This window comes from Neomonachus schauinslandi, chromosome 9, assembly GCF_002201575.2.
Source record: "Neomonachus schauinslandi chromosome 9, ASM220157v2, whole genome shotgun sequence".
Lineage (NCBI taxonomy): Eukaryota > Metazoa > Chordata > Mammalia > Carnivora > Phocidae > Neomonachus > Neomonachus schauinslandi.
This window is the reverse complement of record NC_058411.1, coordinates 8,160,993-8,184,597: the sequence shown is the minus strand read 5'-3', so window position 1 is coordinate 8,184,597 and position 23,605 is coordinate 8,160,993. Positions and strand designations below refer to the sequence as shown.

General features: G+C 41.8%; 1 protein-coding gene across 1 annotated transcript in view; it reads right to left on the bottom strand.

Annotated features, from left to right (window-relative positions):
• ATG2B (autophagy related 2B) overlaps window positions 1–23,147 on the bottom strand; it is an 83,095-nt gene extending 59,948 nt beyond the window's left edge. Inside the window, exons 1-2 of the mRNA XM_021679830.2 lie at window positions 22,902–23,147; window positions 2,182–2,344 (exon numbers count right to left, since the gene is read on the bottom strand). Coding sequence (XP_021535505.1) covers window positions 2,182–2,344; window positions 22,902–23,063 — 325 coding nt within the window. The 5' untranslated portion in view covers window positions 23,064–23,147. The remainder of the gene's footprint in view (window positions 1–2,181; window positions 2,345–22,901) is intronic.
• Window positions 23,148–23,605: the final 458 nt, after the last annotated feature.

Here is a 23,605-nt window from a genome sequence, read left to right as displayed (position 1 = left end):
CCATGAACTGGGAAAAACCCTTTCCAGATCATCCCTCATCAAAGAATTGCACTACACTTCCTTCCATTATTCAAAACAAACTAACAGATTACTAGAATCACTGCCTTCCAAAATGGAATTTAAAACCCTTCTCATGGAATATTTTTAAAGGCAGAATATTTGACTTTCCATAGGAAAATATTATTTTAGCCATCATGGTTAAAAACAAAATACTCTTGTTAATTAAATGCCAGTATCAAGGAGGATTTCCATGCATAGACTACCAATTTTCAAAGTACAGGTGCTATTAATTCTAGTAAAAGCATAATTTAAACTTTGGTGTTCCAGACAGCACTTAGAATTGTCATTCTTCAAGTATATCTTGACCAACATCACTTGTCAAAGAATTTAAATTCAGAATTTAAGATGATTTAGATCATGACTCTATCGGCTTATAAAATACACATACACACACGCACGCACGCACGCACATACTCCAAGGTAGAAAATCTGAGCTATAACAGAGCACAGTGGTTAAGAACATGGACTCCAGAACTAGACTCCCTGGGCTGAGATCCCAACTTTCCACTTAACTAGCTATGACCTTGGACAAGTCTACCTGTGCTTCAATGTCCTGCTCCATAAAATGAAGACAACAAACCATATCTATTTCAAAGAGCTATGGTAAGATAATATTGGTGCACTCACAACAGCATCTGGCATGCAAGAAGCACTATATACATGTTTGATACATCAGAAAACGGCATACATATAACTAAAGCTACCACACGGATACACTTATAAATAATAACTTACTACTACTTTAAAGCTTTTCCCTCCCAAACTTTTCTTTTGAAAATTTTTAATCCTAAGGAAAAGGTGAAAGAACAGTACAATGAACAACTGCGTAGTCTTCCCTTAGATTCGTCACAACTATATACACACACGCAAATACACACACACTCTTATCCTTTTGCTGATCTATCTGAAGGTAAACTGCAGGCATCACGACACTCAGTCCTGAATACTTCAGCAGATAACTCCTGAGAATACAAACACACCACGCAAAAGCTCAGTAACATGAACACACCCAAGAAATATAACACTGACAAAACACTATCCTCTATACATTCCACACCCAAATTTCCCAGCTGTCCCAGTAATATCCTTCATAACAAAAACAAAAACACAGAATTATCTACTGCAGTTATTCATGTCTTACTCTTCTCTAATCTGGAACAATTCCTCTACTTTTCTTGTGTTTCATGATACGGATACTTCTAAAGAGTATCAACCAGTTAGTCTATAGAATTTGCCTCATTTTGGATTTGTCTGCCTTCTTCCTTATGCTGTGATTCAAATTAAGCACTTTTAACAGGAACAATATATATATGATGTGTCCTTTTTCAGCCATCACTCAGGACACACATCATGGCAGTTTGACCCACTACTGATGAGATTAAGATTGACCACTAGGGTTGTTGTGGTGACTCTCAATTTCCTCCACTGTGAAAGAAACATTTTTCTCTCAATGGGAGGTATGTCGATACATCTCAGTATCAAGCTCCTCAACAACCTTTCACCAAATGGGGTTAGCATTCATTGATGATTACCACCGGTATCAATTTTTTTTTTTTTTTTTTTACCACAGTGGCCAAAAACATGGTGATGGTCTATCATTTTTTCTACTCTAGTAAGTAGATACTCTACTGCAATAAAGAGCTTTCCCTTCTTCCTGCCTCCCTTACATCCTGATTACTTATTTTTAACAGTATGGACTTAGAGTTGTTTTTAATTCCAAGTGTTATAATCCATTTATTGTCATTATTCCCAGATCTGGCCAATGAGAACACCTACAAGCCGAGTCCTCTGTCCTTTTAACATTTTTCCATCAATGGTTAAGCATTTCCTTGGTTTCTGGCACAATACTTTGAAACTTTAAAATACAAGTCACTTTACATAATCAGTAACAAATAATAATTAAACCAAATCATCAGTATACTAAAGTTCCCATGGATAAATAGGGCAAGAAGTAACTCTAAAGGTAAAAATCAAACACTCCCAAGACCTAGTACTGAAAATCTCACAAATACAATGCTAAGTAATAAATTAAATACTGAATTTAATACAATTAGGTTACTTTCCCAATCTGTGAAGAATACAAATAGAAACAAACAAAACAGAAACATGTAACACACCTACCTAGGCGGGGTCTAGGCCGGAAGACCATTTCTAGCCCTTTCACTTCCAGTGCACAATTCTCCTGTAGCAAGGAGCCCCATGGAACTGACAGAGAAATTGACTGTATGAATCCTTCAGTGACTTCTAAAGGCGCATCTGCCGACTCCAGGATCTCATTGAGACACTAAAGAGAAAAACCAAGTGCATTTTGAAATCACAGGAACAAGAACTCAAAATTGTTAACTTATTCAAAGATGCTGAATATGCTCATATATGTGTGTCAGACACTAGGAATAAGGAAAGCAGAGTCCAAGATAAAGACTCCCCGTCCTCACGAAGTTTACAAAATAGCTTACCATGAAAGACACACGTAATTAAGGTGTGATGAGCTACATGAAAGAGGAAATATACGGTACTTTTTGAGCACGTAATAGAACCTAACCCAGAGATCTAAGGCAGGCCACCTGAGGAAGAGCTATTTAAAAGTGAGGCCAGAGGCTACGGAGTTAACCAAGCAAAGCGGTCCACACAGAGACAACAGTGTGTAAGGAATCAAAGAAACCAGAGGTCAGAGAGTGCAAGCCCACATATTTGAGACGCAAAACTTTATGAAAAGGAAAAGCTGCTTTAGGCTCTAGTATAGTGTGCTAGGGTGATGAGCCAGAGATAAAGCACAAAGATAAGGGAGAGTGAAATCCAAACAGCCTTGTAATTCATGTTAAAGTGTCAGACTTTTATCTCAAGAGCAAAGTGAAGCCCCTGAAACGTTTTAAGCAAGGGCACCATGATGAGATTAAAACTGGAGGGGAACCAGTTTCACTACCAAGCTAATCATGTATCGAGGAAAGCAAAATTCAGGCAAAAAGGTCATTCTGAGTAAGAGAAGCCAGTGAAATTGGTTTGGCGAGGACAGTGACACAGGTCAGAAGTGGGCAGATTTTTGTAGAATATTAGGAAGTAGAATTGGCATCACAAGAAATAAAGAAAGGAAGGAATGAAGAATGACTTCTGGGTTAGGGACCTGGGCAGCTGGTTAGCTAGCAGTGCCATTTACTGAGAAAAAAAACCTGGAGAAGCAGGTTAGGGGAAGCTCAGGAGCTGAGTTCCAAAGAGTATATGAGCAAACATCTAGGTGGAGATGTCCAGGAGAGAGCCGGATATTTTGGTCTAGATGTCAGGAGAGCCATCTGGGCTGAAGATAGAGAAGGGCATTATGAATCCAGAGTGTCAATGAAGCCCTAGGGTGAGAAGAAACACTCTCTGGGAACTTATGCAGAGTTAAATGACAAGAGGCCTAGGACTGAGTCCTGATAAACACCAACATCTAAGAATTAAGAATTGGGGGCACCTCTGTGGCTCAGTTAGTTGGGTGTCCAACTCTTGATTTCGGCTCAGGTCATGATCGCAGGGTCGTGAGATCCAGCCCTACATCAGGCTCCCCATTGGGCATGGAGCCCCACTTGAGGAACGTGCAAGTAAACTAGAAAAAAGCAAACAGAGGGCGCCTGGGTGGCTCAGATGGTTAAGCGTCTGCCTTCGGCTCAGGTCATGATCCCAGGGTACTGGGATCGGGCTCTCTGCTCAGCGGGGAGCCTGCTTCTCCCTCTGCCTCTCTCTCTCTGTCTCTTATGAATAAATAAAATCTTTAAAAAAAAAAAAAAAAGAAAGAAAGAAAGAAAAAAACAAACAGAGAGGTAGAAGGAAAATCAAAAAAGCCTTACATCCCAAAAAATCATGGAAAGACAATTATAAAAAGTGGTGCAGTACATCAAAAGGCAAGAAGAGGCCAAAGTTTTTAAGCGTCCACCCGATTTTCTGACATTTAGGGTACTGGTGATCCAACTGAGAACAATTTCAATGGTGTGGTAAGGAAACCAGACTACAACAAAAGGAAGATAGAATGGATGTAAATATAGTTAATAGAATAATTAAGTGCATTTCTTTACAACATACTTTTTTTTTGACAACATACTTTATAAATTAAAATAACAAATATTTATTAAATGCCAGTTTATATGTAAGGTACTTTCTGCACACAACAGTGAATAGCAGTATCATAATTCTTTGTCTACAAACCTAATACTGAATGTTGATATTTAGACTGGCTCACATCTTATCATTGGAGGCCACTACTTTGAAAGGCTTTCTTCATGCTGTTTGTGTAATCCTACAGACTTTCTGAAGAGTACATGGGCATGGGTGGTTTTAAGGTAAACACATTCAGATCCTCAATTCACAAATATATTGTTCTAAAACTGACCTTCCTGAGAAGAGTACTTAACAGTGGCACCATGTTGGATCTCCTCTCCCATATTCCCTTGTACAATCTCCGTCCTCCCACTTCACCAAATGGGCCTATCTTTTCCCTTCCTGAATCCTCCTTTGTGCACTGCCTAGGGTATAAAAATCTCCAGGAAGCACCAGCAGTAAGTTTCCTAGTCTTTCCCTATCTTATACGTATCTTTGGCATGACACTCAAAGAAAGTCAAAGAACTAAGTGATGTTGCTACTACAAAATCCCTTCAATTCTCATCTACTTATTTATGACTCGAGCCTGTAACTATTTTAAAAATTTAGAGTGAAATTTATGATGAGCCCTATCAAATTCTAGTTGTAAGTATATTCGTTTATGGACACATGAACTAATCAGGGAAGAGGGGGAAAACCAACTACCCACATCATTAAGAAATGTATTTCCAGGGCACCTGGAGAGCTCATTCGGTTAAGTGTCTACCTTTGGCACAGGTCATGATCCTGGGGTCCTGGGACTGAGCCCCACATCTGGCTCCCTGCTCAGTGGGGAACCTGCTTCTCCTTCTCCCTCTGCCCCTTCCCCCCCCCGACCTCCGCTTGTGCTCTCTCTCTCTGCTCTCTCTCAAATAAATAAAATCTTAAAAGAAAAAAAATTTCCAATAGAAATTTTTACGTTTAGCTTTTCAAATGTATATTTATACTGTTTTGATCAAATGCACTTATAATCATAATAATCACAATTCCAGAGGAAAAATGTTAATAAAGCCTAATGATTACCTAAAGGAAATACTGATAAGGTCAATATGGGAAGCGCTTAAAGGAACTAAGGAAACCACTAAAAAACTCAAAAAACATCAAGTGAGGAAATCATTAAAGGAATTAAAATGGGAATTAAAAGGAATTAAATTTTAAAAGGAATTAAAGGAAATACTGAGCAAGATGGCAGAGGAGTAGGAGACCTAAATTTCGTCTGGGCCCAGGAATTCGGCTAGATAAGGATCAAAGCATTCTGAACACCTACGAACTCAACAGGAGATCGAAGAAAAGAATAGCAGCAACTCTGTGACAGAAAAGCAACCACTTTCTGAAAGGTAGGACGTGCAGAGAAGTGAATCCGAGGCGATATTCGGGAAGATAGACAGCGGGGGAGGGAGCCTCCGTCAGCTGATGCTGGCAAGTGATAGAGCTGCGGAGGACAAAATCGGAACTTTTAGAAGTCTGCTCCGCTGAGGGATGTCGCTCCAGTGGCTAAGCGGGGGATGGAACCCTCGCGGGACAGTGTGGTCTCAGGACCCTCAGGGTCACAGGAAGACCGGGGGTGCCTGAATGTGGCAGAGCTCCAACATATCGGAGCGGGGAAGCCGGCTGCAGAGACGGAGCCGAGGCACGGGCTCTCAGCTCGAGGTTGCCATAAACCGTGATGGGCGGCACAGTCGGGCCACTGCTCCTCCAGCAAGGACCCAACAAGCGACAGATCCAGGGAGACTCCCCTTCCTCCCTGGGGAGGAGCGGCGCGGGAGCCCACCACAGGGATCTGCTGGGTTTGGAGACTCCACCCGGGGTCGGGTGCAAGAGACAGAAACACTCGGTCACAGGCCGGGTGAGCACAGAGAGTGGCCGGAGACCGGGGGAGACAGTAGTGATTGACAGCTTTTCTCTGGGGGCTCACTGAGGAGTGGGGCCCCGAGTTCTCTGCGCCTACAGGGCAGAGATTGGGAGGCCGCCACTTTCACTCTCAGCCTCCAAAGCTGTACAGAAAGCTTGCAGGAACAAAAGCTCCCAAGAGCAAACCCGATCAGATTACTTGGCCCAGACCGGCAAGGGCGGGGCAATTCCGCCTCCGGCAAAGACATTTGGGAACCGCGGCAACAGGCCCCTCCCCCAGAATATCAGCAAGAACAGCCAGCCAAGACCAAGTTTACTGATCAATGAGAATGGCAGAACACCAGCACTAGGGGAATACAGCACATAGAATTCATCGCTTTCTTCCCCATGATTCTTTAGTCTTCCCAAGTTAATTTTTTTAACTTTTCTTTTTTCCTTTTCCTATTTTTTTTTTAATTTTTCTTTCTCCCTTTTTGAACCAACATCTTATCAATTCCTTAAAATCTTTTTTAATTTTCAGGTTTAGAGTCATATTCTATCCCTTCATTGTAGTTACCCTTATTTTTTATATATGTAATTTGTTCTCTCTTTAAAATTTTGGGATACAGTTTCTTCTAACAAACCAAAATATACCCTAAATCTCTAGTGCATGGCTTTGTTCTAGTCTCCTGCCTGATCACAATCTCTCCTTTTTTGTTTTTTTTTAATTTTTCTGCTTTCTTTTTTCAACCAACTTATCAATTCCTTTTATAAAATCTTTTATAATTTTCATCTTTACAGTCATATTCCATCCCTTTGTCGTATTTACCCTTATTTTTGTACATATATAAGTTTATCTTTCTTTAAAATTTTGAGAGGCAGTTTCCTCTAACAAACCAAAATATGCCCAAAATCTAGAGTGTGGCTCTATTAACCAGCCTGATCATGCATTTTTTTTTTCTTTTTCTTTTTCTTTCCCTTTCTTTTCCCCCCAGTTTCGGGTCTCTTCTGATTTGTTTAGTGTATATTTTTCTGGGGTCGTTGTTACCCTGTTAGCATTTTGTTCTCTCATTCATCTGTTCTCCTCTGGACAAAATGACAAGACGGAAAAACTCACCTCAAAAAAAAAGAACAAGAGGCAGTACCAACTGCCAGGGACCTAATAAATACAGACATTGTAAAATGTCGGAACTAGAGTTCAGAATGACAATTATAAAGATACCAGCTGGGCTTGAAAAAAAGCATGGAAGATACCAGAGAATCACTTTCTGGAGAAATAAAAGAACTAAAATCTAACCAAATCAAAATCAAAAAGGCTATTAAGGAGGTGCAATCAAAAATGGAGGCTCTAACTGCTAGGATAAATGAGGCAGAAGAGAGAATCAGTGATGTAGAAGACCAAATGATGGAGAATAAAGAAGCTGAAAAAAAGATAAACAACTACTGGATCATGAGGGCAGAATTCGACAGATAAGTGATACCCTAAGACGAAACAATACTAGAATAATTGGGATCCCAGAAGAAGAAGCAAGAGAGAGGGGGAAAAAGGTATACTGGAGCAAATTATAGCAGAGAACTTCCCTAATTTGGGGAAGGAAACAGGCATCAAAATCCAGGAGGCACAGAGAACCCCCCTCAAAATCAATAAAAATAGGTCAACACCCCGACATCTAATAGTAAAACTCACTAGTCTCAGAGACAAAGAGAAAATCCTGAAAGCAGCTTGGGACAAGAGGTCTGCAACCTATAACGGTAGAAACATTAGATTGGCAGCAGATCTATCCACAGAGACCAGGCAGGCCAGAAAGAACTGGCATGATATATTCAGAGCACTAAAGGAGAAAAATATACAGCCAAGAATACTATATCCAGTTAGGCTGTCATTGAAAATAGAAGGAGAGATAAAAAGTTTCCAGGACAAACAAAAGCTAAAAGAATTTGCAAACACCAAACCAGCCCTACAAGAAATATTGAAAGGGGTCCTCTAAGCAAAGAGAGAGCCTAAAAGTAACATAAACCAGAAAGGAATAGAGACAATATACAGTAACAATCACCTTACAGGCAATATATTGGCACTAAATTCGTATCTTTCAATAGTTACCCTGAATGTAAATGGGCTAAATGCCCCAATTAAAAGACACAGGCTATCAGATTGGATAAAAAAAACCAAGACCCATTGATATGCTGCCTGCAAGAGACTCATTTTAGCCCCAAAGACACCTCCAGATTGAAAGTGAGGAGGTAGAAAACCATTTACCATGCCAATGGACACCAAAAGAAAGCTGGGGTGGCAATCCTTATATCAGACAAATTAGATTTTAAACCAGACTATAATAAGAGATGAGGAAAGACACTATATCCTACTTAAAGGGTCTATACAACTAGAAGATCTAACAATTGTAAATATCTATGGCCCTAACATGGGAGCAACCAATTATATAAGCCAATTAATAACAAAAGCAAAGAAACACATCGACAACAATACAATAACAGTGGGGGACTTTAACATCCCCCTCACTGAAATGGACAGATCATCTAAGCAAAGATCAGCAAGGAAATAAAGGCTTTAAATGATACACTGGACCGAATGGACTTCACAGACATATTCAGAACATTCCATCCCAAAGCAACAGAATACACATTCTTCTCTAGTGCCCATGGAACATTCTCCAGAATAGATCACATCCGAGGTCACAAATCAGGTCTCAACTGGTACCAAAAGACTGGGATCATTCCCTGTCTATTTTCGGACCACAATGCTTTGAAACTAGAACTTAATCACAAGAGGAAAGTCAGAAAGAACTCAAATACATGGAGGCTAAAGAGTATCCTACTAAAGAATGAATGGGTCAACCAGGAAATTAAAGAAGAATTTAAAAAATTCATGGAGGGCGCCTGGGTGGCTCAGTTGGTTAAGCGACTGCCTTCGGCTCAGGTCATGATCCTGGAGTCCCTGGATCGAGTCCCGCATCGGGCTCCCTGCTCGGTGTGGAGTCTGCTTCTCCCTCTGACCCTCCTCCCTCTCATGCTCTCTGTCTCTCATTCTCTCTCTCGCAAATAAATAAAATCTTAAAAAAAAAAAAAAAATTCATGGAAACAAATGAAAATGAAAACACAACTGTTCAAAATCTTTGGGATGCAGCAAACGTGGTCCTAAGAGGAAAGTAAATAGCAATACAAGCCTTTCTCAAGAAACAAGAAAGGTCTCAAATACACAACCTAACCCTACACCTAAAGGAGCTGGAGAAAAAACAACAAATAAAGCCTAAACCCAGCAGGAGAAGAGAAATAATAAAGATCAGAGCAGAAATTACTGAAATAGAAACCAAGAGAACAGTAGAACGGATCAATGAAACTAGTAGAACATGTGGTTCTTTGAAAGAATTAGTAAGACTGATAAACCCCTGACAGACTTATCAAAAAGAAAAGAGAAACAACCCAAGTAAATAAAATCATGAGTGAAAGAGGAGAGATCACAACCAACACCAAAGAAATACAATTATAAGAACATATTATGAGCAACTCTATGCCAGCAAATTAGACAATCTGGAAGAAATGGATGCATTCCTAGAGACCTATAAACTACCAAAACTGAAGCAGGAAGAAATAGAAAAACCTGAACAGACCCAAAACCAGTAAGGAAATTGAGGCAGTAATCAAAAATCTCCCAACAAGAGCCCAGGGCCAGATGGCTTCCCAGGGGAATTCTATCAAACATTTAAAGAAGAATTAATACCTGTTCTTCTGAAACTGTTCCAAAAAATAGAAATGAAAGGAAAACTTCCAAACTCATTTTACTAGGCCAGCATTACCTTGATCCCAACACCAGACAAAGACCCCATCAAAAAGGAGAATTACAGACCAATATCCTTGATGAACATGGATGCAAAAATTCTCACCAAAATACTAGCCAATAGGATCCAACAGTACATTAAAAGGATTATTTACCACAACCAAGTGGGATTTATTCCTGGGCTGCAATGTTGGTTCAACATCTGCAAATCAATCAATGTGATACAATACATTAATAAAAGAAAGAATAAGAACCACATGATCCTCTCAACAGATGCAGAAAAAGCATCTGACAAAGTACAGCATCCTTTATTGATCAAAACTCTTCAGTGTAGGGATAGAGGGTACATACCTCAGTATCATAAAAGCCATCTATGAAAAACCCACAGCGAATATCATTCTCAATGGGGAAAAACTGAGAGCTTTCCCCCTAAGGTCAGGAACACGGCAGGGATGTCCACTATCACCACTGCTATTCAATACAGTACTAGAAATCCGAGCCTCGGCAATCAGAAAACAAAAAGAATTAAAAGGCATCCAAATTGGCAAAGAAGTCAAACTCTCATTCTTTGCAGAGGATATGATACTTTATGTGGAAAACCCAAAAGACTCCACCCCAAAACTGCTAGAACTCATACAGGAATTCAGTAAAGTGGCAGGATATAAAATCAATGCACAGAAATCAGTGGCATTCCTATACACCAACAAGACAGAAGAAAGAGAAATTAAGGAGTCGATCCCATTTACAATTGCACCCAAAACCGTAAGATACCTAGGAATAAATATAACCAAAGAGGCAAAGGATCTGTACTCAGAAAACTATTAAATACTCATGAAAGAAGTTGAGGAAGACACAAAGAAATGGAAAAACGTTCCAAGCTCATGGATTGGAAGAACAAATATTGTGAAGATGTCAATGCTACCTAGAGCAATCTACACATTTAGTGCAATCCCTATCAAAATACCATCAACTTTTTTCAAAGAAATGGAACAAATAATCCTAAAATTTGTATGGAACCAGAAAAGACCCCGAATAGCCAGAGGAATGTTGAAAAAGAAAAGCAAAGCTGGCGGCATCACAATTCCGGACTTCAAGCTCTATTACAAAGCTGTCATCATCAAGACAGTATGGTACTGGCACAAAAACAGACACACAGATCAATGGAACAGAATAGAGAGCCCAGAAATGGACCCTCAACTCTATGGTCAACTCATCTCTGACAAAGCAGGAAAGAATGTCCAATGGAAAAAAGACAGTCTCTTCAACAAATGGTGTTGGAAAACTGGACAGCCACATGCAGAAGAATGAAACTGGACCATTTCCTTACACCACACACAAAAATAGACTCAAAATGGATGAAAGACCTAAATGTGAGACAGGAACCCATCAAAATCCTTGAGGAGAACACAGGCAGCAACAACTTCGACCTCAGCCACAGCAACTTCTTCCTAGACACATTGCCAAAGGCAAGGGAAGCAAGGGCAAAATGAACTATTGGGATTTCATCAAGATAAAAAGCTTTGCACAGCAAAAGAAACAGTCAACAAAACCAAAAGACAACTGACAGAATGGGAGAAGATATTTTCAAATGACATATCAGATAAAGGGCTAGTATCCAAAATCTATAAAGAACTTATAAAACTCAACACCCAAAGAACAAATAATCCAGTCAAGAAACGGGCAGAAGACTGAACAGACATTTCGGGGCAAAGAAGACATCCAAATGGCCAACAGACACATGAAAAAGTGTTCAACATCCTCGGCATCAGGGAAATACAAATCAAAACCCCAATGAGATACCACCTCACACCAGTCAGAATGGCTAAAATGAACAAATCAGGAAATGACAGATGTTGGCGGGGATGCGGAGAAAGGGGAACCCTCCTACACTGTTGGTGGGAATGCAAGCTGGTGCAGCCACTCTGGAAAACAGTATGGAGGTTCCTCAAAAAGTTGAAAATAGAGCTACCCTACGACCCAGCAATTGCACTACTGGGTATTTACCCCAAAGATACAAATGTAGTGATTTGAAGGGGCACATGCACCCCAATGTTTATACCACCCATGTCCACAATAGCCAAACTATGGAAAGAGCCCAGATGTCCATCAACAGATGAATGGATAAAGAAGATGTGGTAATATATATACAACGGAATATTATGCAGCCAAAAAAAAAAAAAAAAAACTTGCCATTTGCAACGATGTGGATTGAACTAGAGGGTATTATGCTAAGCAAAATAAGTCAATCAGAGAAAGACAAGTATCATATGATCTCACTGACATGAGGAATTTGAGAAACAAGACAGAGGATTATAGGGGAAGGGAAGAAAAAGCTGAAACAAGATGAAACCAGAGGGAGACAAACCATAAGAGACTCTTAATCTCAGGAAACAAACTGAGGGTTGCTGGAGTGGTGGGGGGTGGGAGGTATGGGGGTGCTGGGTGATGGACATTGGGGAGGGTGTGTGCTATGGTGAATGCTGTGAATTGTGTAAGACTGATGAATCACAGACCTGTACCTCTGAAACAAATAATACATTATATATTTTTTTAAAAAAAGAAGACAGTAGGAAAGGAAAAATGAAGAGGGGGAGGAATCAGAGGGGGAGACGAACCATGAGAGACTATGGACTCTGAGAAACAAACTGAGGGTTTTAGAGGGGAAGGGATGGGAGGGATGGTTAGTGCAGTGATGGGTATTAAGGAGGGCACGTATTGCATTGAGCACTGGATGTTATACGCAATGAATCACGGAACACTACATCAAAAACTAACGATGTAATGTATGGTGACTAACATAGCATAATAAAATAAAATTAATTTTAAAAAAAGGAAATATTGGGGCGCCTGGGTGGCTCAGATGGTTAAGCGTCTGCCTTCGGCTCAGGGTCATGATCCCAGGGTCCTGGGATCAAGCCCCACATCGGGCTCCTGGATCAGCAGGAAGCCTGCTTCTCCCTCTCCCTCTGCCTCTCTCCCTGCTCATGCTTTCTCTCTATCTCTGTGTCCCAAATGAATAAATAAAATCTTTAAAAAATAAATAAATAAAAATAAAAAAAGGAAATATTTACTTAATGCAAAAGAAAGCTGGAAATTAACAGTAAATTTTTAAATATGATCAATTTCAATTTAATTACATGTTCTTACTGCAGAGAAGTCATAGCATGATCAATAAAAGACTTAAGCATAAAATATATAAATTAAGATAAAATTTTGCAAACATGGACATATGAGTTCAATGGGAAAAGATACAATGTTAAATTTCCAACTATTAATGAAGAGTTTGTTCAAGCATTTTTTAATGTATAATGATAGGTATTCTGATCCTATTGGGTGAAAATATGTATTTTTTACATCAGTATTTACAACACAATAAAAATTATCCTCTACAACCATTTAAACTGTTAAAAACAAAACTAAAGGCCAAGGTGGAGTCACCTGCCCCCAGGACAGCAAATAGACTTGATTGCAGTTTCAACCTCTCCAGGAATGAAATTTTAAGCCCATCAGTCTGGATTTTCTGGTTGGCAACCAATGAGGTAATCCGTGTGTGGGCTCTCCACCCCAAATGAAGATGAAGTAATCCACCTAAAACTCCCTGCTCTTCCCCTAAGGAATTAAGTCCTGGCCAGAAACAACCTTCTCTCTTCTTTTGCTAGTAACTTCTTGCCCTACCCTCCTCCCTCCTTCAAAAACCTTCCCTTTTGCACAACTTTGGAGCTCCCCTCTACCTGCTAGGTGGGATCCTGGGTTATTCAGCCAATTAGAGTTTCAAATGCTCTTGGGTGAATTTTTTTTAACAAAATTATGAAAAATTTTCAAGTCAATTTTAAAATGCACAAGGAATGCGATAATTTTTCAAAAATTTTAAGAGAAAATTGGGCAAACGTGTTTGAAGAACACTCCTTTAAAAAAGCATGTATTCAGGTCCTAGCTCAGTCGCTTTACTAGCTGGGTGGCTTTGGACAAATTCCTGAGTCTCAATTTCCTCATCCATAAAATAGGATAGTATCTATTTCATAGGGTTACTGTGAACATAAATGAGATAATAACGCATAAAGCTATTAACATAGTTCCTGATACCAAGTACACACTTTATAAACGTTGACTATTGTTCTTTATCTTGCACAGGGCCTACCTAGTGCAATGATGATCACTATTAGGAATTCAAGGTGTGTTCGACAGTATGGAGAAAAACATTAAGTTACGTTTCTCTTCACTATGTAGCATAAAACTAACTAAGAAAACACATCCTTATTAGTTTAAACCAAGGTATCAGAATTCAGAGAGATAAAATAGAGCATAAAAATTAGCAAGACCTGACTTAAACCAATTAACACTTGATTTGCACTTATTACATACAGGACACTGCACTATGCTATTTTATATCTATGTTATTGCACTAATTGTCACAATAGCTCTCTGAACTAGGTATTTTTGTGCCCGTTTTACAGATAAGGCAACTGAGATCAGAAGAGTTAAGTAACTTTCAAAAGCTGTTCAATTAATCACTGCAGAAACAAAACTATAAAAAATATATATTTTCACGATGGAAAATCTTGCAAAAGGCTCATAAGAATGATGTGCAAACACCATTAAGTCTCAGAAATGCAGTACGTGGGCTTGGCAGCTGGCTTATAGAACAAGCTTTCTGTGATGGAAAAATTCTCAATCCCTTTATACTAGTGTTTTTCAAAATGCAGTCAAGGACCATATGCATCAGACTCTCCCAGGAGGCTTCCTAAAAAGGCAGATTCTTAGGTCTTTAGAATGAGAATCTACAGGGAAGGGGCCAGAAGTCTGCATGTTAGCAAACTTCCCAGGTGAACCCAGTGCTGCTAGTGTTTTTAGAAGTTCAGGTTTCTTGAATCTTTTGAGCCAGTGCGATATACAAAAAGAATATAGGAGTCAGAAAGACTTAGGTTTGAAATCTTGCTGCACTGCTGATACTAAGCCTGAGTAAGTTACTTAACCTCATGGTAAAACGGAAACCCAACACAGAGCAAGAAAACATATTAAAAGCACACATGATATACAGAGATGGAAGGTGCTTAATAAACAGACGCTATTATGTTCAAAAGCAAACTAAAATCCCCTACCTTGACTCTATGTCCCCTCTAATCAACCTCATTTCCCTTGTAACCAAGGCCAACAATTTACTGGAACCACCAACTACTACCTGCCTTCTAACCCACAGGTCCTATGACAATGCTCTTAACTGCCAAAAAGAGCTGCCAAACCCAACAAACAATGTTCAGTCTTCATCTTCCTTGAATTCTCATCTCTAATTCCTATGACTGCTTCCCTGTCTGAAATCCTAACTTCTTTTGGCTTCTATAACATTCTTCACACTCTCACTCTTCCTTCCAAACCTTTACCACTTAAATAGTGGTGTTCAACTCAGCTTCATCTTCAGCCTTTTTTGTTTCTCAGCCTCATCTACATACTACCCAGGAGCTTTGTGCTGTTCCTGTGTTTCAGTCATTACTGACACTCTGATAACTTGCAAATCTTTATCTCCAGCTCTCCCTCAACTCCAATACTATATATGTTGTGAGAATTAATAAAAGGAAACTGCATCTAAAATGGAAGAAAGAGGCACCTGGGCGGGTTAGTTGAGCATCTGACTCTTGATTTGAGCTCAGGTCATGATCTCATGGGTCATGAGATCAGGCTCCACGTTCAGCAGGGAGTCTGCTTGGGATTCTGTTTCTCCATCTTCCTCTGCCCCTCCCCCTGTACTCGAACACGCTAATAAAAAATAAATCTTGAAAAACAAAATAAAATGGAGAGAGGAGGCCAGCAGGGAAAGCTCTCATGCCCAACCACTTGTGGTCAGTTGCAGACTCAACAAGGAGAGACCTACCTTGCAAGTCCAGCCTACCTTAGCTACTACCTTCCTATCCCAGCAAGAGGTAGGAAAATTTCCTTCTTCCCCAGGCCCCCACAACTGCCCAGCTGGGGAGAAACAGTCACAATTCAGCCAATGAAGAGCCACTCTACTTCAAACTCCCAGTTTACTCCAATGGACATTTTGTTTCTAACAGCCCTTCCAACTTCTCCCTTTCCTCTGTAAAAGAACTTACTTCTTTGTTCTCCAGACTTGCCTGTAGTTTTGCTGTAGCTTACTTGTCCCAGATTGCAAATCTCTGCTATTCCCAAATAAACCAATTTTTGCCAGTAAAGCAACTGCTAGTTTTATTTTTAAGGTTAACAACATATAGCTCCCACTGCCTCCTGAGCATCTGTCTGGATTTTCCAAAGTCCCCTTAAAAAAAAAAAAAAAAAAAAAATCAATGTTGAAACTTATTCTCCCCCCCAACCTCAATCTCCTCCTTTCCTCTCCCACTTGCTCCCCACTTCCACAGGAACAGAGAGGGGGGACAAACACAACCTTCTCCGTATCTAATATTTCCTATTAAGCCAATAAACTACTGCAGTAAGCTATGGTCATTCAAGATCATCCCTCTACTCATGTTTTTCATATTTTCATAACAATTTTAAGAGAAAAATTTAAAATGTTTGACTCTAAAAAAAGGCCATCACTTAAAAAGTTCAGAATGGCTTATCTTATGGGTTAATTATTCCCATAATTAAAAGTCTGAAATTTGGGGGGGCACCTGGGTGGCTCAGTCGGTTGAGCTGTCTGCCTTCGGCTCAGGTCATGATCTCAAGGTTAGGGTTAGGGTTGGAATCAACAGTTCAAGAATTTACACTGTGCCACTAAGGTACAAAATACTATCTCTAAATACAAGATGTTTAAATAGGTCATACTTACACACAGTCTTACATGCACTTGGGCAAAATCCCCTATATTCAATATCATAAAGTACTTAGAAATTCACTCATTCTGTGAAATTCCAAGGTCTACTACAGTATATGAGTAGGACAAAATTCTCAGCTTACTTGGCCAAATGGGTTCCCTGTTATCTACTCAGGCAACATTTTCCTCATTAGCCCAATGAAGTATAACCTTGCGATTAATTTTTGACCTAAAAGCAGAGCCACCTGAAGTGCTCAGCAAGTGTCCTATCACAGATTCCCTTAGAGTTTTTCTTATGTTGAAGGCCATTTTGCTTTCAGTAATCAGTGAGTTTCATACATATAGATAGAAAAAGAGAAGGTAACACTGGTCTACTACACCATCTGGCATAGAATTAGTAATCAAGTGTTGCTTGAACTAAAGATAATTTTATTATATACACCAGTATAAGCAGGAAAGCAATAGAAAGATTACTAAGGGGGCGCCTGGGTGGCTCAGTTGGTTAAGCGACTGCCTTCGGCTCAGGTCATGATCCTGGAGTCCCGGGATCTAGTCCCGCATCGGGCTCCCTGCTCAGCAGGGAGTCTGCTTCGCCCTCTGACCCTCCCCCCTCTCATGTGCTCGCTCTCTCTCTCATTCTCTCTCTCAAATAAATAAATAAAATCTTTAAAAAAAAAAAAAAGATTATTAAGTTGAAATTAAAAGGCTTCAATGTCTCAATGTCTATCTTCCTGGACATAACTGAACTTCTGCGAGGAAAGGGTCTTTATCCACTGCTATATCCCCCAGCCCCTCATTGTGGCATATGCTAAGAACTCAGTAAATGTAAATGAACCAATTGATGAAAAAACTTCAATTAAAAAAATAAGAATAAAGTCAAAGTCTTAGAGTTGGAAAAGGATGAGTCATCAAATCCAACCTCCTACCCAAGTAGAATTTCCTTCTTTCAACATTTTAAATTTTCAACCACTTCCTTGGGAAAACAATTTAGGAATATATGAACCCACTACAGTTGTAGAATAGTCTCAAACCCTCTTCTATTCCTCCCTCCCACTTTAAGCCTTTCGAAAGTAGTGATCTCCAAAGTGCAGTGTTATGTATCCCATAGTGACAGAGGACTTACAGGTCTGTGAGAAGTTAGACATTCTATCCTCAATTTTTCACATTTTTAGATTTAACAGATGTACCAATATTTATTTATTTTTTTTTTTAAGATTTTATTTATTCATTAGAGAGAGAGGGAGAGAGCACACAAGCAGGGGGAGAGGCAGAGGGAGAGGGAGAAGCAGACTCCCCGCTGAGCTGGGAGCCTGACCTGGGGCTCGATCCCAGGACCTGGAGATCATGACCTGAGTTGAAGGCAGACACTTAACCATCTGAGCCACCCAGGCGCCCCTATTGTTGTACCAATATTTAATATACAAATGGGCATTGGTACTCTCACTCACGCCATTCATCAGATTGGCACAACGCAAAGAACAGGAGCTCCACACTGGGGTAATGTTAAGAGTGGTGCCCTCGGGGGCCTGGGTGGCTCAGATGGTTAAGCATCTGCCTTCGGCTCAGGTCATGATCTCAGGGTCCTGGGATCGAGTCCCACATCGGGCTCCCTGCTCCTTGGGAGCCTGCTTCTCCCTCTGCCTCTCTCTCTCTGTCTCTAATGAATAAATAAATAAAAATCTTAAAAAAAAAAAAAAGAGGGGTGCCCTCACTTGGATATTCCATTTCAGCATACTGAACCTTATTTAGCATAGATTCTACATTAATAAAAACAGATCTTGAAACAGTAGGATCTTGGTAAAGAGACAGAATATGGCAAAAACTTTGATTTCCTGGTTTTCTTATGGCCAAATATTTAAGAGTTGAATTTAAAGATGATAAGCAGTTTTCTTCTACACAAAGAGTTCCAAATATACTATTTATGTGATGACCCATGGCTATCAACAGCATACACTACCTAGCAGTTATATTCCAAAAACAAACAAAAAAAACATCTTTTCAAAGTAAAGACACCATTTTAGGGGCACCTAGGTGGCTCAGTTGGTTAGGTGTCTGCTCTTGATTTCGGCTCAGGTCATGATCTCTGGGTGGTGAGATTGAGCCCTCAGCATGGAGTCGGCCTGAGATTGTCTCTCTGCCTCTGCCCTGCCCCCAACAAAAAAAGTAAAGATATCATTTTAATTAGTGAGAAAATAACTGCTTTTCAGGGTGCCTGGCTGGCTAGGTTGGTAGAGCATGTGATTCTTGATTTGGGGATTGAGTTCGAGCTCCATGCTGGGTGTAGAGATTACTTAAAAATAAAATCTTAAAAAAAAAAAAAAGAAAGAAAAAACTGGGGTGCCTGGGTGGCTCAGTCAGTTGAGCTGTCTGCCTTCGGCTCAGGTCATGATCGCGGGGTCCTGGGATCAAGCCCCTCATCGGGCTCCCTGCTCAGCGGGGAGCCTCCTTCTCCCTCTCCCACTCCCCCTGCTTGTGCTCTCTCACTGTCAAATAAATAAAATCTTAAAGAAGAATAAAAAGGAAAAAATGCTTTTCAAAGGATACTTGTATTACAAAAAAGACATTCTGGAAAATTATATCTGGAAATGTTTCCATTCGTACATGATTTTGTTACTGAAACAATTAAAAATATTGTCTATTTTTTAAAGTCATCTACATAGGTTATAAAAGATTTGAAAACACGAAAAGATTATCCCAGTGAATCAAAGTCTTAAAGAATTCTTTAAAATAGGTTTTAAAGTTAAATTTTTATATATATAAAAATGCAACGACTTCCAATTAATTAGCAAGAAAAACTGAGACCAAGAAAGAAGGGAATGTCACAACCAATTTCAACACAATCCTGTGCACAATTGATGGTTGAGAACTGAAACATTTACTAATGTCACCAATGATGTGACTCTTCCATTTGGACCTATGAATCTTTGCCAGGTATCTTTGTTTCACTCATGAAAGTCATTAAAATCAAGAGTCAAAAGCAACTGAACTTGATATCAGAATTCTGAAGAGTTGGGACACCTGGGTGGCTCAGTCAGTTGAGCATTTGCCTTGGGCTCAGGTCATGATCCCAGGGTCCTGGGATCAATTCCTGCATTGGGCTCCCTACTCAGTGGGGAGCCTGACTTCCCTCTGCCTGACGCTCCCCCTGTGCGTGCAGGGGTGCACTCGCGCTCGCACGCTCTCTCCCTAATAACATAAAATCTTTAAAAAAAAAATCTTGAAGAGTTATAGCTAAGTGTCACATCAAAATTTATCCTAGTTCATACATAGCACACTAGAATAGATAAATCAGCAACAGCAAATGTTTACTGAATGCTTTGACATTTTATTTTTTTTAAGATTTTTATTTAATTTATTTGACAGAGAGAGACACAGCGAGAAAGGGAACACAAGCAGGGGGAGTGGGAGAGGGAGAAGCAGGCTTCCCACTGAGCAGGGAGCCCGATGCGGGGCTCGATCCCAGGACCCTGGCATCATGACCTGAGCCGAAGGCAGACGCTTACACCCAGGGCCCCTTTATTTGACATTTTAATTGGGCATATCCTTCACCTTCAAGAAACAGAACAAACCAGGGCGCCTGGGTAGCTCAGTTGGTTAAGCGACTGCCTTCGGCTCAGGTCATGATCCCAGGGTCCTGGGATCGAGTCCCACATTGGGCTCCCAGCTCAGCGGGGAGCCGGCTTCTCCCTCTGACCCTCTCCCTCTCGTGCTGTTTCTCTCTCGCTCGCTCTCTAATGAATAAATAAATAAATAAATAAAATCTTTAAAAAAAAAACAGAACCATAATCTTCAGATTAAGTCTAGCCATAAATTGTTATGTTAACAATCCTGAAGTCAAATTGTAAATTATTACCACCTGGGGCCCCTGGGTGGCTCAGTCATTTAAGCATCCAACTCTTGATTTCAGCTCAGGTCATGATCTCAATCAAGGTTGGAATCCATGCAGGGCTCTGTGTTGAGCTTGGAGTCCGCTTAAGATTCCTCCCTCTCGGGACGCCTGGGTGGCTCAGTTGGTTAAGTGGCTGCCTTCGGCTCAGGTCATGATTCCCAGGGTCCTGGGATTGAGTCCCACATCAGGCTCCTTGCTCAGCAGGGAATCTTCTTCTCCCTCTGCCTGCCACTCCCCCTGCTTGTACTCTTTCCCTCTCTCTCTCTCTCCAATCAATAAAATCTCAACAACAAAAAATTCCTCCCTGTCTCTCCCTCCCCCTCTCTCCCCCTTTACAACACCCCCCTCCGCCCCCCCCCCGTGTGTTCTCTCTAAAAAAGAAACAAAACAGGGCGCCTGGGTGGCTCAGTTGGTTAAGCGACTGCCTTCGGCTCAGGTCATGATCCTGGAGTCCCGGGATCAAGTCCCGCATCGGGCTCCCTGCTCGGCAGGGAGTCTGCTTCTCCCTCTGACCCTCCTCCCTCTCATGCTCTCTGTCTCTCATTCTCTCTCTCAAATAAATAAATAAAATCTTTAAAAACAAAACAAAACAAAACATACAAAAAAACATATCACCGCCTCTGATTTCCCATGAAAATTAAAACTACACAAATAAAAGTGCCTAGCACAGTGCCTAAAATAAACAGATGCTCAATAAACATTAACTGCCTTTTCCCTGGCTTGAAGCCATGTGATTAATGAAGAAATAAGGGGCTTAAGAATTAGACAGGTTTGGGCGCCTGGGTGGCTCAGCTGGTTAAGCGACTGCCTTCGTCTCAGGTCATGATCTTGGAGTCCTGGGATCGAGTCCCGCATCCGGCTCCCTGCTCAGCAGGGGCGTCTGCTTCTCCCTCTGACCCTCTTCCTTCACGTGCTCTCTCTCATTCTCTCTCTCTCAAATAAATAAATAACATCTTAAAAAAAAGAATTAGGTTTGAATTCTCACAGTACCACTTGCTGACTTGGGGCACATTTTTTAATTCCAACTTTAAAATAGAAATAATAATACCCACCTTATGGGGTTAATGTGACAAGTCATTAAAAAATAATGCATAAAGTTGGGGCGCCTGGGTGGCTCAGTCAGTTAAGTGTCTGCCTACTACGTCTACTGTCACTGAGCTAACTGGCAGCCTGGCTAGCATGACCTAGCCTTGTGTGGGACTAGGGCTCTTTCCACTATTATTTGTACTTTCCCTAGTTATCTACTTACTGAAAAAAGATATATGTTTATTCGTACTAGTACAAATTCACCAAAGGGTCATAATAAGGTGTTAGCATAATCGAAATTTTTCAGGTTTCTGTGGCTATAGAAGTCATTCCTCTGTTAACGCCTTTATATAAAAGTAAAAAATATTTAAGCTTTTTCAACAGTTTAAATGGGGGAGGGGGGAGGCTTCCTTTTGTTTTGCTCAACTATCACCGGCAAGTCACCTATATTTGTAATTTCCTACGTGTAACCTGTGTAGGAGTGCTTTTAGAATAGTAAAACTCTAAGATAGCACAACCAATTCAAACTGCCAGCAGCAAACTCTAGCCAACAAATAAAGGGTTGGGGGAAGGAGAAAAGCCGCTCCATTCTTGCTCAACTCAAGGCTAAATACAGTTTAAGTGAAATACAATGCATTGAACATGCAAATGCAGGTACAACCATACGTGGTGAGTTAAACTATACGTGAAGCACCTGTAAAACACACAGTTTGAGTCAACTCACAGCCTCTGGCTGACAAGTAGAAAACAGGTTTTTAAACGTCTGAAAATCGCAGCTTCAGCGCTTTTGCAACACCTGCTTTTACGATCAGTCACGTGAAGCGAATAAGCAAAACTAACTAGCACTACTAGGGCCACACAACCACTCACAGGCCGGCCTCGTAAACGTATCATCAAGCAAAAAACAGGCAAACCGGCCGGCCGGAGGCCTCCACCTAACTTCCTTCCAGATGGCAGACGCTGTACCGAGACCACGGTGTTCAAGTAGCCAACCCAAAATAAATAAAGGAATAACTAGGAACTCAGACATCCCCAAAGGTCCTCCTCATCCTTAATCTTTCCAGTGTCATCCCATGAAATACGATTTGTTTGCCACAGAACCCCGCGACCCCTGCTCCCCAAGTGTCAGCCCTGCTCACCACCTTCCAGGGACCCCTCGCGGCCAACTTTCCAAAATCCCCAAACCACTGACGCAACTGCTTCCCTCCCTGTAGACTCCATCACCTCTGTTAAGTTTCTGAAACACGTGATTTCGGGACGCAACTTGCTAGAAACAGACTAAACACTTGAACACATTTCCGTGAGCCCTGCAAACCTTGGATCCAAACAATTCCCAGGGAGGGGCTGAACGTCACCAAGCTCGGGTGACACTCGTTCAAATCGCCCTAAGAATGGGAGCCAGACCCACCCGGCTGGCCGCCGGCGGCTCTTACCCATTTGTCCAAGGGGACTTGGGCGAGGGACCCGGTGCCCTGGTACAGATCCAGGCTGAGCTGCTCCAGGCTCAGCTTCTCCTGCAGGAAGTGGCCCAGGTACCTTTGCAGGAGGTACCGACAGGCCCTCTTCTTGATGGACTCCGAAAACGGCCAAGGCATGATGAGGGCTGGCAACGCGGCCCGCGGGGGCTGCAGGCGGCGACTCCGGCCCTGGGGCCCAGGTTCCGGCTCCGGGCCGCGGCGGCGGCGCCTCGGGTCCCGGCCCGCGTGCCCGGTCCGCGGCGGGGCCTATGCCCGGGACAGCCCCTCCATGACCGCTCGGCGCCGGGCGTCCCTCAGGGCGACCCCATCGTCCGCGCCGCGCGGCTCGCGCTAGGCCAGGCGGGGACCAGGCACGGAGGAGTCCCCGTCGCCCCAGGCCCGGGGAGGGAGTGCGGGGCCTCCGCGAGGACCCTAGTAGTCACCGAGAGAGGATGCAAGAGAACACGCGGGGAGGCGGCAGGCCCTGAGGCAGGTACCGAGGCGGACTCCTCCACCGCCGCCGCGCGACGAATTTGTTGTCATCCGCGGGGCGCGCTCCCGGTTCTGGGACTCTCCCGGCGCGTTCGCGACACCCACAGTCGCGGCGCGCGGCCCGGCGCTGGCGGAAGTGACGCCACACTAGGGCTGAGGAGGCGGGGAGAAGGGCCCTGAAGGGAGCG